Genomic DNA, 14,656 nt, shown 5'->3' with positions numbered 1-14,656 from the left:
AGAGTTAAAGTTTTCCTTACAGGAACATAGAAACTCACTATGAAAGTTAGGATAAGTTTTACTGAGTAGAAAGGCGTATATACCACTTCATCAGTAGATTGTCAAGTACTTTGCAAAATACCCATTATTCCCATTTTACAGATGGGGAAACTGAAGCATGGAGCTCCCATGCCCCACCCCAGCCCCAGCCCTCTGCCCCACAAACTGGAGACCTGGGCAGCAGGTCAGGAGTGAGAGGCGCTGGGTTGGGACTGGCCATTGCTATGTACAGATGGGTCCTGGTACAAAAAGCTCGAGAACCACTGACCTAGATCACATTTACCATGTAGAGAGTCAGATCAAAATCACTGGTATTGGGCTTTGGTGAAAGTTGTGCCCAGGTTGCCTCAGCTGAATGAAAACATGAGCCTGATCATACATTAGCACAAAAGTATGTCTTTGTTTAACTTCCCAAGTCTCCTGGAAAGAAACAGATCATTTTACCAACATGCCACTGTGAAATCTTCCCTGAATAGGTCCTGGACAGACCGGTAAGAACCCAGATAGAAACCCATCCCACCACAATTTCACCTTCAATTTTTTTCTTCATTTTGGAAACCCGTTCTTTTGAAAGCCACAGATTTGAATTTTCTATTCTTAGTCAAAGCAGATGAAGAGTACATTAGTCTTTAAATTACTAAAATTGTGTTTGTCAAAAGCTTTGTGGAAGACCTCCACAATACAGTGATTAAGCAGTAAGCGCCTTTGATCAAAAGGACCAAACTCTTACGTTCTGTCAAAGTACAGCTACTCCTTGCTTAACGTCATAGTTACATTCTTGAAAAATGCAACTTTAAGTGAAATGATGTTAAGCAAATCCAATTAAGTCACAGTAGTTACCTACTAGTAGGCAGCAGCCAAACAACATTACAACCAACATTGCACAATTTTAAACGAGTGTGTTCTGTAATGGATCAGCAATGTAATAATGAAACAATGTTAACCAGGATGAAGTTAACTGAGGAGTACCTGTCTTGCAGGTAAATCAAGTTTGATTTGACAGTTTTTTGTTAAAATAACTGCATTCTGGAACATATACTATGAAAGTCGCAGCAACAAGAACTGAATCATAGCAACAGAAGTTACTACTCAAAACAGAATTACAAAAAACACTCTTCTAAATGTGTCCTTTAAGTGTCACGTTTTCAAGTAATACACACTAACGATCCAAGAGATGCATTTTGAAGTCCGTTCCATGCTTACAAACAAGTGATAGATTTCAGATTCCAGCACTATCCAGGTATCAATCCACAAATTAAGTACAATCCAGTCCAGTATACACTTTTCAAATTAGTTTAGCAATGCACTTAACTCTTATGCTGGAATGGCCACTCAGTCTAATCACCTCAATCTCTGCTGAAAGTTACTTTAAAGTTTCAAAATATGTCCAGATTCAAGATACTCTGCCAATTCTATGCAATTGGCTTAGAAAAACACCATTCATTAAAATTCACAGCATGTGAATTCAAAGGAAATGTGATACTTAAAATACACCTAACCATAATTCTACATTGCTGGTATTGCTTCTTTTCATGAGAAAGGTCAAAAATAGGTAGGAATAACATTTTGGGAAAAAAGAGTAAGTTAGAATTATGTAAGCCCAAAAGCAAAAGGCTAAATTAACCTCCTAGAAATTTTATAGTAGGGTACTTGAAGTCTTTATTCAGTCAGATGTGCAAATTAAGTAAAGCTTCTTCAACAAAGTGCGCACTATGGAATCCCAAATTTTTCTGGGACACATGTCAAAAAGTCTGAGTGGAGCCAGACTCCGTTCCTTTGAAAGGTCATGTTGGACAGAGAGTCTATTATGGATTTCCCTCCTAGGCCTGTGCACATTGGTTAGAGATGGGAAGGCTCTGGAACAGCTGAACTTTCCACCTTGATGATGTCAATGACCCATTTACCATCTGGGAGCATGCCCAGTAGCCTCTTTGGTTCAATGCAGTGCTGTGTGTTACACCCGAGTGCTGGGTGCACCATATTATGAGTGTCGTGTGCACATGTACATGATTGATTGAAGGATGACTGACAAGCGCAGTGACTTTGCTGGTATAAAATAAATCTTGTGAGGATTTTGGGCGTGTGACTGGGAATGACTGGTATATGCGAGTTGAAGACTAAGACAACTGTGGTGATGGCATACTGTGCATGATTGAGTTGGTTGGTTTACTGATTGATGATTGATTTTGAGAGGGCTTGGTTGAGTTTGTATTGCTTGCAACAGAGTGTATGAAGGGTGACTTACTGGATTATTTGGACTACTTGATTGGAGACTTACCTGTACTCATCTGGGACCTCAATCATCAGTTGGAGTTGACAAATATCAACCTTCCCCTCACTGTCAGTCTGAGTACACTGTGTGGAAAAGACTGAGGGCTTGGTTGTCACAGTGGTTCAGTGAGCCTTGAGAAGGCCCTGACTCTGCCTGCTACTGCCCTCTTTGGCAGTCTTGCTTATAGTGTTACAGTCAAACCAGTGTATATAACAGGTGCACTATTCCTACTCGTTAATGTTCTTATTTTTGTTGTATTTGTGATTTTACAATATATTTATAAACCTTCCCGAGTCTCCACAATAGTTCCATTATAGGGTGCATGAGGGCGGGTTGTAGTCCTATGTGCATTCCCAGCCCCAAAACCCACCTCCATCAGAGATAATTAAGAAAGGCTCTGGTCACCTTAGGAGGCCTAACAACTGTTCACCCCATTAGGTTCACTATAAGTGATCAGTGTCCCAGGCACACACTCCAGTGTCCGCCTTTCAGTCTCACGTAACAGTTTCTATGAAAAAAACACTTTACAAGGTAAAAAGGAAAATATACCTGTTAGGGTGACACTATTTAGATTTTGGGGAGCACTGGGTGTGCAGCTGAATAAAGGCTTTTTCCTCTGTGTCAGCAAAAGCTGCTGATCACAAGGCAGGATGATATATTAAAAAAAGTAACTATGCAAATGCTTAAGCAAGCAGTTTTCTAACAACAGGATAGTGTGCAAGATGCATGATTCCCTGTGCAAGGAGAACAAGATGAAGTCTACCAGCTATTGTCAGGAGATAAGGTAGAACCAAGACCTTGGAGATGAAGGAGTCAGCAAGAAACCAGAAAGAACCAGCAAGCGACTGAGAGAAGCAGAAATCAAAGTCTTACGTGTACGCTCTTAGTAGAGGCATGTAAATGAAGGAACTGCATAGGCGAGCCCATGCTAATGAAGTAAGCAGTAAACAGAGGCAGAACTTGAGATGGGAGGAGAAATGGGTGGAACAAAAGGAGGGACAGAGGTGGAACAAATATTAATATGTATGAACCAAGGTGTATAAAATGTAAAAAGAACTAATGTTCAGGGCATGTCCCCAGTTTGTTAGTTTTTTTGGGACCTTTCCCCAAAGCTGTCTCCATTCTAAATAAAGCTTTTGCGAGTAATGTGTGCAAGTAGCATTTGCTCCCTGCTTGCTCTGGCTAATGAGTAACAGGATTTATGAGCAATTGGATCATCTTCCTAGTCATTGGTCACCACATGGAGGTTGGGGTCTAACAATACCTTTAAGTATTTTATTTAATATCTAAATTCATACTTAAGACCATAGCTGGGACATCTAGGTGGAAAAGATTAATAGGATGGACTTTTCTGGCAAGAAGGAAAAATAAGACCTATTTAACTGAGACAGGGCAGCCCCTACATGTAAGAATGAATGACCAGTAATCTGATGTCATTTCCAGAAAGACCCGCAAGCCTGTGGAAGAACACTATAACCTCCCTGGACATGCCATTGCTGACCTCAGAGCTCCTGTGCTCAGTAAAAACAAACCTGAATGCAAAATTGCGGAAAAAGAAATCATTCAGACTGGGCTGTGTTAAATACGGTATAAACAGAGTCTACAGACTCGTATTCCATTACCTGAATTAGCTTTTTGGAGCCCTTTGTCTCTTTGAGTTTGATATGTATTTGCCTTTCCTTGCAGTGCTCCCTCCTGCCTCCTCTGCTTTCCTTGTCTTTTGTATTCAAACCACACTATTCAATATACTGCTCTGTCCATATCCTTTCCCAGCATCTAATGAAGTGAGCCTGGGTTCACAAAAGCTTTCGCATCTCTGATTTAGTCTAAGATGCAAATCTACCCTGACTTCTGCCGATTTAACGGAGATCCACCGTAATACTGCCTACATTCCAACCTAACAATGAATCAAAACAAAACAATACCTATTAACATTCTCCCTTGAGGAAGTCTTATGGCAGAGGTGAGTACTTTGTCTCCAAGCAATTAAATTTTGCCATTTGATTCTGAATATCTGAGGGCTGAAACAGATGTTTGCCCTGTCTCATCATAAAAATATTTATGGGGAGACAAAGGCCAAGCAAACAAACAAGCAGACATCCATACTTCTCGATGCACCACAAAGGCCCAAAATTTGTGGCCGCAACACAGGTGGTATCAATTTGTGTCACTGCATTGTGGCAGATGTCTATTAGGTTTATGACAGGACAGCATAGTCAGCCTGCAGCTGCCTCTGGCTGCCCTGGGCAAGTACTCCAGGATGAGGCCTCTGAAGCCCCGGGAACACCTGCCTGGGTTGCCCAGGCACCATCAACACTCTGATGTGGGCCCAAGGCTGAGGGACGGTCAGGATATGGAGAGAAGGAAGACAGTCTAAAAATAAAGCCAAGATGAAAAGAAAATGGGAGTCAGAAAATATGAAGGGAAAGATATAAATGGGGGCAGAATTATGCTGAACTTTAAAAGGTGAGGACAAGGAGCTTGAAGTACAAGAAGGAACAATGAAATTGTACTATCATCTGAGCAGGAGGAGGAAGGTAACATTGTAAGTAGCAAGTTTAGTGCTGCAAAGAAGGTGGGGTAGGTAACATAAGAGGTGTGGAGATGGTCATTACACGGAGAAAAAGGCGATAACACGCAGAAGAACAAACTGAACAAACAGAACTTTGTAGGACCTTGTATCCATGAGGAGTTAAAAGATATTAAGTTTTTGACCAGGAGAACACTGAAACCTGAATGACAAGGAGAACACAGATGTTGTCAGATATAGAGGAAAGTGGTGTAGAAGGTGAAAGATACAGTATTTAGGTGGAAACTAACTCAGATACATTGATCCAATGTGCAAAAAAATACTGAAAAGACAGTAAGCAATGCATGACTGCGCAGACAGCTAAAATTTCAGATAAAGAGGTACACTAGCAAGTCACCTGCAACACATGACACTGTAACATATAGTTTTGGAAACATTTCAAATCTATTTTAGTATTCACTAGTATTTGGATACAATTAAAGCATAGCACTATACTCAAATCGCATTACCATTCTGACTAATAAGCTGGAATCCAGACAAGGACATATCAACCCTTCTTTTATTTAGCTATTGGTTATTTCTGTCTTCTGGCCCAAATCTGGTATCAAGGCCTCAATATGCTGAAGTAGTAAGCAAGGGGAGATGCCTTACCCCAACTAGACAAGTCTCTGTTTTACCAGAATTGTTTGGTTCTATAAAATGTATTGCAAGGTTAAATTATATTTTTAGGACATCTTTTTTCCATGTTCTATAATGCAATTCTGACAATTACTAAACTTCATAGCATCAGGAAAACATGCAAGGTAAAAAAGTGCCCTTAGAACAACTCCCTGCGGCAGGGAAAACCCGTGACAATGGGCGAGTCCTAACCCCCACCCACCTCTGCCCCAAGCTGAGTCATTCTTACCCTCAACCTGAAAAAGGTTCTGGCCGCTGATCTAGTCCAACTCCCAGTACTGAAACAAGTATAGCTAGACTTTCCCCTAATAGAAAAGTTTCTAAGCTGTTCTTAAAACATTCATGAAGGGGATCCCACAACATCCCTAGCTACTGCTTCATTCGAGAAAAACTGATCACCCTCTTCCCTGTTATAAGCAATCTTCCATATGTTAAGTCTCCCAACGTGTCTTCTCTGTCTTCTCTTTCCTAAGCAAACTCATTCCTTCAGCCTTCTCTCACTGGTTGTTTTCTAAGCCTGTTAGATTCCTTCCACTTTGTTTACATCTTCCTTAAAATGTAGTTCCCTAAACAGGATACAGTACTCCAGCTGATGTCTTCACCAGAGGCAATTAGAACAGAATAGTTACTTTATACATCTTGCATACAACCATTCCTGTTATCTTTACTGTAATCCAAAATGGGATTTGTATTTAGTGAAATGGCATGAGAACCTCATTTTAGAATGAAAGTTCTATCAAGCTTTGACAACTTTCCACAGCTTTGACAACTTTCCACTGCTGAAGTTTAAAAAAGTCCATCTTCAATTAACTCATGATAAAAATTAGAATCAGGAAAATGCAGAAAGCTGAATGATAACTTCTAAACAGCTCAGAGAAACACCATGATCAGGCCAATGTTCTTCACAGATAGACGGGAATAGGTAGATAGCTTGTCTCTTGCAGTAGTGAATATTATAATCAGCTAGAAAATGGGCTCTCCAGGTACTCTGCAGCAGAAGTTCAAACTTGAAGCATGCCAGACAGGGTTTTGGAAAAAGAAATACAGCACAACATCCAGTCAGTGCACTGTATGTCTCACTTCCTCTTATTACTTTTATGTCACTTGAGAGTTACCAGCAAGACACAGACTATGTGGAACGTCCCGCATGTTCTTCCACAATACATTTAAGCATTTCACTTGTGGCAGCAAATTCAAAAAGAGCAGTAACAAGCACACCTGCAACATAGCCATGTACTCACTAATTGTTTCAAAGATGATTGAAATTTTAAATACATTTCTGTTGGCACTATATTTTCATGCTACGCCACCCCGAAACAGATTCCCATACATTACTCATTATTATAACTATGAACAACATCTAGTTATTAGTTTCTTGGCTCCTAGCTATCAAGATTACAGAACATGAAGATGCACTTCCCCATAGAGTGGTTAAGGGCCAAAATGGAAATGAACATTTTGAACAGATAATGAACATAATGAACATTTTGGCCAGACGACTCTCTGATATTAAATTACATTACATTTTATCATGGCTAAAATTAGCCTTCAGTAGCAAGTAGAGAAAGTATCTTGGTACAAACATATACCTGAGAAGATGCACTACTTGCCTGCATACATGTTGGCCTTGTTCAACAGATCTGTGCATGCGTGCATGTCTGCGAATGCACGAATCCCCAAGCAGTTTATCGGATGAAGCTGGGATTCCAAAAATTCACAGCAAGTCCTCTTCACATCCTGCAACTGTAACAGACCAGCTGCTGGGAGAAGAACCTATGAGAAACAAAAACTGGTTAATACTCTATATGAATTTGTACTCCGATTTAGATCAGTCCAAAATATCCTAATAAATTTAACACTAAGCAGGAGACTGGAAAAGTATCACAACTATAGGGGTTGGGGGCGGGGGAGAGAGAGGGAAGTATTAATTCATTTTCATCCACAATGACATTGTAGTCATGCTACCCCCTAAACAGTCCTGGGACTGCTGAAGTGGCAGGGTCTCAAGAATTCCCTCATCTTAACCCTAATGCCTCCGCCCCCACTTTCTCTCTCTGCTGATCACAACAGGTAGAGTTGGCAGGCAAGATGACGGGGGAAGGGACGAAGACAGGGTAGGGTGAAGGTTTAGAAAGAGGAAATTCCCACCAGCACTGCAAAGGCCTGGCAAGAGCTGGGGTTCTAACAGCAGCACTTTCAGGGCTGGCAGAAGCAAGAAGATGGAGGTCTCCATCTCCTTTGGCAGCTGCTGCTTTTCAGCCACTGCCAACTAATCATTGACAGCCACCTCCTCTTCCCCAGGTGATTTTCAGCAAAGGAGCTAGAGTGCCTATAACCTCCCACCCCTTGCCACATTTTCACAGAGCTGCAAGTTCATCAGAAATTTGCAGAGCTACAATTGAACACCTGTCCATTGCCTAAAACTCATTTTACCAGAAATTTATTAATTTCTTCACCATCAGTAATAACCCTAAGAACTATGCATCAATGTAATTGCTTCAGCTATCATATTTTAAATCCTAAGCCTATCACTTCAGGTTGAAAATAAAGAGTAGGATCGCAGTATAGCCCAATTTAAAGATGATCAATTCTTAAAGATTATTAAAGATCCTCATCTTAGGGTACTTAGGGAATTAGCTGGAGTCATAGCTGATCCGCTGGCACAACTCTTTGAGTACTCGTGGCACTCAAGACAGGTCCCGGAGGATTGGAAAAGGGCCAGTGTGGTCCCTATTTTCAAGAAGGGGAGGAAGGAGGAACCAGGTAACTACAGGCTGGTTATCCTCACCTCTAGCCTTGGCAAAACCTTGGAGAAAATTGTTAAGAATCACATTTGTGGAGGACCAGTGGGTAAAATAATGCTAAGGGGCAATCAGCATGGGTTCACAGCAGGCAGATCCTGCCTGACTAACCTGGTTTCATTTTATGACCGGGTTACAAAACGCTTGGATGAACGAATAGAGGTAGATATTATTTACTTAGATTTTAAAAAGGCGTTTGACAGTGTTACACCCAATTCTTATAAATAAACAGTTGCAACATAGATTATTACACAGCCCAAGCTCTGTCCTGGGACCGGTACTATTCAATATCTTCATTAGTGACTTGGATGAGGGAGTAGAAAGCACCTTGTCCAAGTTTGCTGACGACACCAAACTATGAGGGGAGGTAAACAAACTAGAGGGCAGGGAGCGAATCCAGGCTGATTTGGACAGGCTGGGGAAGTGGGCGGAACAGAATAGGATGCAGTTTAACAAGGATAAGTGTCATGTGTTGCACCTGGGGAGGAAAAATCATCAACACCCCTATAGCCTGGGAGGGACCAATCTAAGTAGCACAACTGCAGAAAGGGATCTCGGAGTCATAATCAGCTCCAAAATGAACACAAGTCACCAGTGTGATGTGGTAATAAGTAAAGCTAACCACACCCTTTCTTTAGTAAGTAGGTGCATCACAAGCAGGTCCGGGGAGGTGATACTTCCCCTCTATGCAACACTGGGATAACTAGAAATAATGGCCACAAACTGAAAGAGAGCAAATTCAGACTGGACATCAGGAAAAAATTCTTTACAGTGAGGGTTGCCGAAACATGGAATACGCTTCCAAGGGAGGTGGTACTGTCCCCTTCCTTGGAGGAATTTAAAAGGAGATTGGACAGACACCTTGCTGGGGTCATGTGACCCCAGCACTCTTTCCTGCCCGGGGCAGGGGGTCAGACTCGATGATCTAATAGGTCCCTTCCAATCCTAACATCTATGAAACTATCAACAGTTAAAAAGGAAGAAGAAAAAAAAAAAAGAAAAAACCCACACATACACAGTTGCTAAGCACAGTCTTTCAAAAATAACAAAGAAATCAACAGCTCTTTCAATGATATTCATGCAAAAAAATAAACTACTGAATCTAATTAAAATAGTAAATAAGGAAAAAGATCTTCACATTAATCATCATCTAAAACTGCATATCCCAGCTTCCTTAGGAAGGTTCACTAATCACTAGATTAAAAGACTGCAATGAGCCAATTTTATTTTAATTGTCACAATATATACAAGTGTGAAGATTCTGTGACATTTGGAACTTAGACCTTGTAAGCATTTATGTATATGCTTTTCAAATTTTTTTTTAAATAAGAGTAGTTTCCCTGAGCTACGCACACGTCTAAAATACTTGCAGGATCAGGGTTTAGTCTGCAATTTTATTTATGTTACAAGTAGAGATGAGCAAGTCATTCTCTGAAAACTCAACATTTAAAAATGAGTTTCCATAAAAAAGGGAAAATCGCCATACTAAAAAATTTAGAGAATTATAGATTTCAATGTCAGAACAAATTTAAAACTTGCTTGCACAAATATTCATACCAGAATGCATGCCTGTTCACCCCAGCAGAAAACAAATGCTACGAGCAAGGTGACCAAAGAGATATCAACGGATGTCCAGAATAAAAGACTCTAAAGCATATCAGCTAAATAGAAAACAAAATGCATGTAAATGTCAATATGTTCTGTATAAACTGCAAGAAAGAAAAAAAACTAAAATAAATCAAATTTATCCAGTTAGATTTACAAGCTTAGCTCTTGTTACTAAGCAACAGAAACTCTGATAATGCATAGCTATTTGTAATTTTGCACCTGTAGAACTACTGGCCCTAAGGCTATGAAGTCATCGTACATTTTTAAATGCTTTTTTATATAGGTAACTATCAAAAAGGGGTAACTTATAAGTATTCACATCACTGAATCTGGAGATGGAGGATACAGGTTAAAAAAAAGAGTCTTATGACTACAGGTATATTAAAAATAGTCAGAAGGAAGCTCACTGCTCAGTACTTGCTCCTCTCATTGCCAGTCTTTCTAGTCTTCCATGCACAATGCTGTTGTGGGAACAGACCAGTAGAGGGCATTGTAGCGTTCCCTTTTTATTCCTTTAACAACAAATTGCTCCAAAAAGGCAAGTGATAATGGTGAGTAACTTCCCAATTAATTGTAAAGGAAAACAATTTCTTCTATTTGCGCTTCGTTTTTAACCAGCTTCCATGATTACAAGGTATCATTGTAAACAATGATGGAGAAACTTTACACGTATTTTTCAGCTTGAAGTAGCACAGGTAAGACTTGGAATTGATATAAAGTCAGGGTGGATTATTTGAATGTTGGACTTCCTAATCAAAGATCATTGATGAAGATTACCTGGTCCACTCCCTTTAACTCTCACTCCTAAATGCTTCATTTTACAGTGACAGTCTTCCTTCTAATGTTCTTCAAGTCAGCTGAAATTATTTAAAATGAGACACTCTTTTCATCCCCAGTTAGAGGCACCATACCTGTCCTGATACTACCCAATCAGACGGATCAACTCACAAGTCCAATTTCCAGTTCCTGTTATATATTCGTACCACATACCCAGTTGCCTTCACTAGTATGTAATATCTTGTTTCTATCTCCTATCATGAAATTCTTTCACTATTGATTCTCCAATGAAGAAACCTCACTGGGGATGTTTCTCTGCTACAGAGAAAGCTTTTTTCCCTTTCCTTTTTTTTAATTTAAAGCAGTCTGGCTCTGTGGACTATGAATGAGAGATGAGCCTGGGAAATGCCTCTGCAAGACTTGTTCCCTAAATTTGTTATTATCAGCTATTACTTTGTTTCTGGTCACGAAACAAGGTTTAACTAAAAAGGTGCTAGACTGAGCAAATCCTTACGCATATTGTGCTGCCCCACCCCTGCAAGAAATATTGGCATCATGAACACCCCAGCTGGCATGAAAGAAATAGGATGTTTTTTTTTGTTTTTTTAAATTAAAAGTCCCTAAGGAGCTGGAACCAGAGCCTGCTGAAATGCTAAACATGTTGTTGGAACCAAAATCTCTTTTACAGGTGCAGAGAATATTTTCTTTGTTTCAGTTTAGCTGAGCATATTTATGCAAAGTTAAGCAACCAATGGGAGCTGAAGCAGCAGGACAGTTTGTCTCCCAACCTATACAGTATTTGTAAGAGGATGACATGCATCAATTCCAAAATCCTGAGGGATGAGGACCAGAAGCAAATCTGTTCAATTCACTAAATTCTTCTGCTTATAAGCGAAGGTTTTAAAACACAAAACATTGTTATAAAGGTTGGAGGTTTTTATACCCAGCATATTTAATGTAATTTTATTTAGTTTAAGAATAGTTTAAAAGTGCTGAGGGAGGGGGGGTTACAATCTTAATAGAATTCAGATTTTCATCCAAATAGTAACGCACCACAAATAATTAGTGAAATAATTAATCTGATTAGTAAATTAAGTTTACCATTTTCTAACATAAAACAAAAGTTAAGACTCTGAATGTTAATTAGATCCTGGTAAAATGCACTATATTTAGTGCCAACTTACTGTAAATCATCTATTGAGCTCTAATTTGATGTGTCTTATATAAACCAATGACATATCAACACTACTTTAGGGAAGTAATGCAAAGAAAGATCAATATTTAAATCTAGGTTGCTGCTTGCTAATTTAAATCCATCCACCTGGACTCCATCACTTGGCATTATTAGTTTGTATTACTAAGACTCCCTACATGCTACAGCAGTGGTGGCCAACCTTTTTGGCAGGCATGCCACAACTTAGGCCCTACCCCCTACCTGTGTGCTGCTCTAATCTCTGCTCCCTACAGAGGAGCCTCCAGGCCAGGGAAGCAGAACAGGACACTGCTCCAACAGTGCTGTCACTGCCAAGAGCCAAGTTAACCCTTTTCTGGCCCCATAATTGCTGCAGTTTTGTATGTCAAGCAAGAATTCAGGAGTAACTGCAGGGCCACAGAAGGGCACCTCTTGGCAGTGACATCTGACACAACCTCTTGCTCCTGCAGCCTGCCTTGCTCTTCCACATGGCCAGAGGCTGGAGTGTCCTTGCTTCTATTTTAACCTTTGTTACAAATGTTATCTGAACAACAGATGCAGAAACAAAAGACTTAATACTGTGGGTTCCCCTACCCCAGACATTTAGATTGCCTCTCGCATAGAAAAGGACAAAAGAAAACATGACAACGGTGGGAAACAAGATTTGTTTTTGCAGCTCAAAATTCCTCTCATTTCCTGGCAGCATTTTATCCCAGAAATTAGCTTTTCTATACACTTAAATACCTTGCACAAAAAAGAGCTTTAAAAAAAAAAGAAAGAAACATAATAGCCTCACTTTGTTTGCCATTTTACCTGAAAAATGCCAACACAAATAATTAATATGATGGATGCCTAAAAATAGACACATGACATCTTTCCTTGCATTGCTATACGCAGAAGACAAATCTGCATCTGCAACAGTAGGGAAAAAGTAGATTAGAAGAGTAATCTTACACAGCCAAACACACAAGTGACCAAATGCAGGGTCACAGGCCTCAGTCACAGAGATGCCTATGAATGAGAATACTGAATTCGCACCCTGAAGACAGACAAGGCTTTGAAGTCAGCATCCAGTTGAATGAATAGTGACTGCCTGCTGGATTAGAAGACTGCACCACATGCGAACAATAAAAATCAACACAGAATTTTTCACAGATTCCAGTTTCCAGACTTCTCCTGACGAAATCTTTAGGAGTACTTTTGATCTTCTGAACTCATTAGTCCAGCTAAATATTCTCAACAGTAGGTAGGTGCTTTAACCTCAATCCCCAAGATCCGTATGTTTCACAGGCATAGCAAAGACTTGGAAGTGACAATGTTAATAGCATTATGAGCAATAAAAGACATATGGTTTATTGCCAGGAAATTCTTCCAACGTATCAAAAAAAGCTTGATTTGGTTTTTCAAAAGGAAAATGTGCTCAGATTACTCCCATACCACTGAAATGAGACCCACTGCAGAGATAAGCACACTAGTTACATTAATATACAAGAAAACACCGTAAAATGATTCCTAGAAATAGAAGAAACTATTTTTCCTTTGAACTTTTGATGTTTTGTCAACAACTAAAAAACTGCTTCTTCACTAAGCCTAAAATATAGGTTAATATTTCTCTTACATAAAAGATGGAAAAAGCCACCTGCATTGCAACCAGTTAGATTATGTCTAGACAAAAGAAGAAATTAATACTGGGTTGGGGCTAGTTAACAGGTACTAGCCACTTCCAATTTAAGGTCTTATTTTACAGAGAAACCTGTAGTGCAACTGAAGAACAGCTAAATTAAGTGGGTGGAAAATACACATTCACACTGATAATCAATCCAATTAAATTACACATTCCCATTAATATTATACTAGTATAGACTGCTATCAAACATACTTGCACAACACTATAGTACATTTAAAGACATGAAAAGATGACCAGCTTCCACAGTCATTACATCACATCGTGTGCTTGTGCAAAGATTCAAGGAGCCGCATATTCGCTTCTGAAGAGCCGTATGTGGCTCCACAGCTGCAGGTTGGCCAACCCTGCTATAGGGTACTCCACGGTTAGTCTCTCAATCCCAGACAGAAAGCAAATGATTAAGTCTGGCTGTCAGAGCCAACCCTGGGAGGTTTCAATCATTGCTTTATTGAATACTCAAGTATCATAAACAAAATTGTCATCAAAGGGACTGAGGAAGACCTAGCCAAGAATACTGTACTAGGCTACTGAATAAACTGTAGGCACCACTGGACATGCATCAGAGGAAGTGGCGGGGGCATGAGTACTGGTGCAGTCCTCTTACCACTACTGTCATGGCTGTCCCATGCCTGGTTGACCAGGCACAGGAGGAACCCTAGAGCTTCTCCTGCCCCACTCCAGGTACAGGCTGCAGCTGTATGGGTTGCCAGGCTCAGCAGGGGACAGCAGCAGCAGGGGACAAGGTTTCTTCTTCCTGCACCTGCTTCTTGCCAGATCTCCCCCACCACCACTACCCTAGGTGTCCCCCCACTAGTTGGGGGCAGGCACTGGAAGAAGAAATCTGCTCCCACCACCATCCCTAGCTGACACAGGCACAGGTTAAGCCCCAGCACCACTTCCAAGTAGCTCCAGCCCCAGGCTACAGGGAGTAGCTGTGCCCAGCTGTAGCTGTGTTAAAAAAAAAAAAAAAGCCAGAAATGAAATCTGAACATACCACTAAACTTTTCACTGACAGAAACCAAAATATTTTCCATTTTTATTTCATCCAAACCCTCCCCTCCCTCCCCCACCC

At 40.3% G+C, this 14,656-nt stretch overlaps 1 protein-coding gene across 2 annotated transcripts in view; it reads right to left on the bottom strand.

Annotated features, from left to right (window-relative positions):
- The window catches only part of KLHL2 (kelch like family member 2), a 123,502-nt gene that overhangs the window by 58,439 nt on the left and 50,407 nt on the right, over positions 1-14,656 (bottom strand). For both annotated transcript variants that reach the window (XM_019521745.1, XM_019521746.1), the window contains one exon: positions 7,130-7,292. In XM_019521745.1, the coding sequence (XP_019377290.1) occupies positions 7,130-7,292 (163 nt within the window). The remainder of the gene's footprint in view (positions 1-7,129; positions 7,293-14,656) is intronic.

Source organism: Gavialis gangeticus, unplaced genomic scaffold (assembly GCF_001723915.1).
Source record: "Gavialis gangeticus isolate Ggan-Ray unplaced genomic scaffold, GavGan_comp1, whole genome shotgun sequence".
Taxonomy (NCBI): Eukaryota; Metazoa; Chordata; order Crocodylia; family Gavialidae; genus Gavialis; species Gavialis gangeticus.
This window is presented reverse-complemented; position numbering and strand designations above follow the sequence as displayed.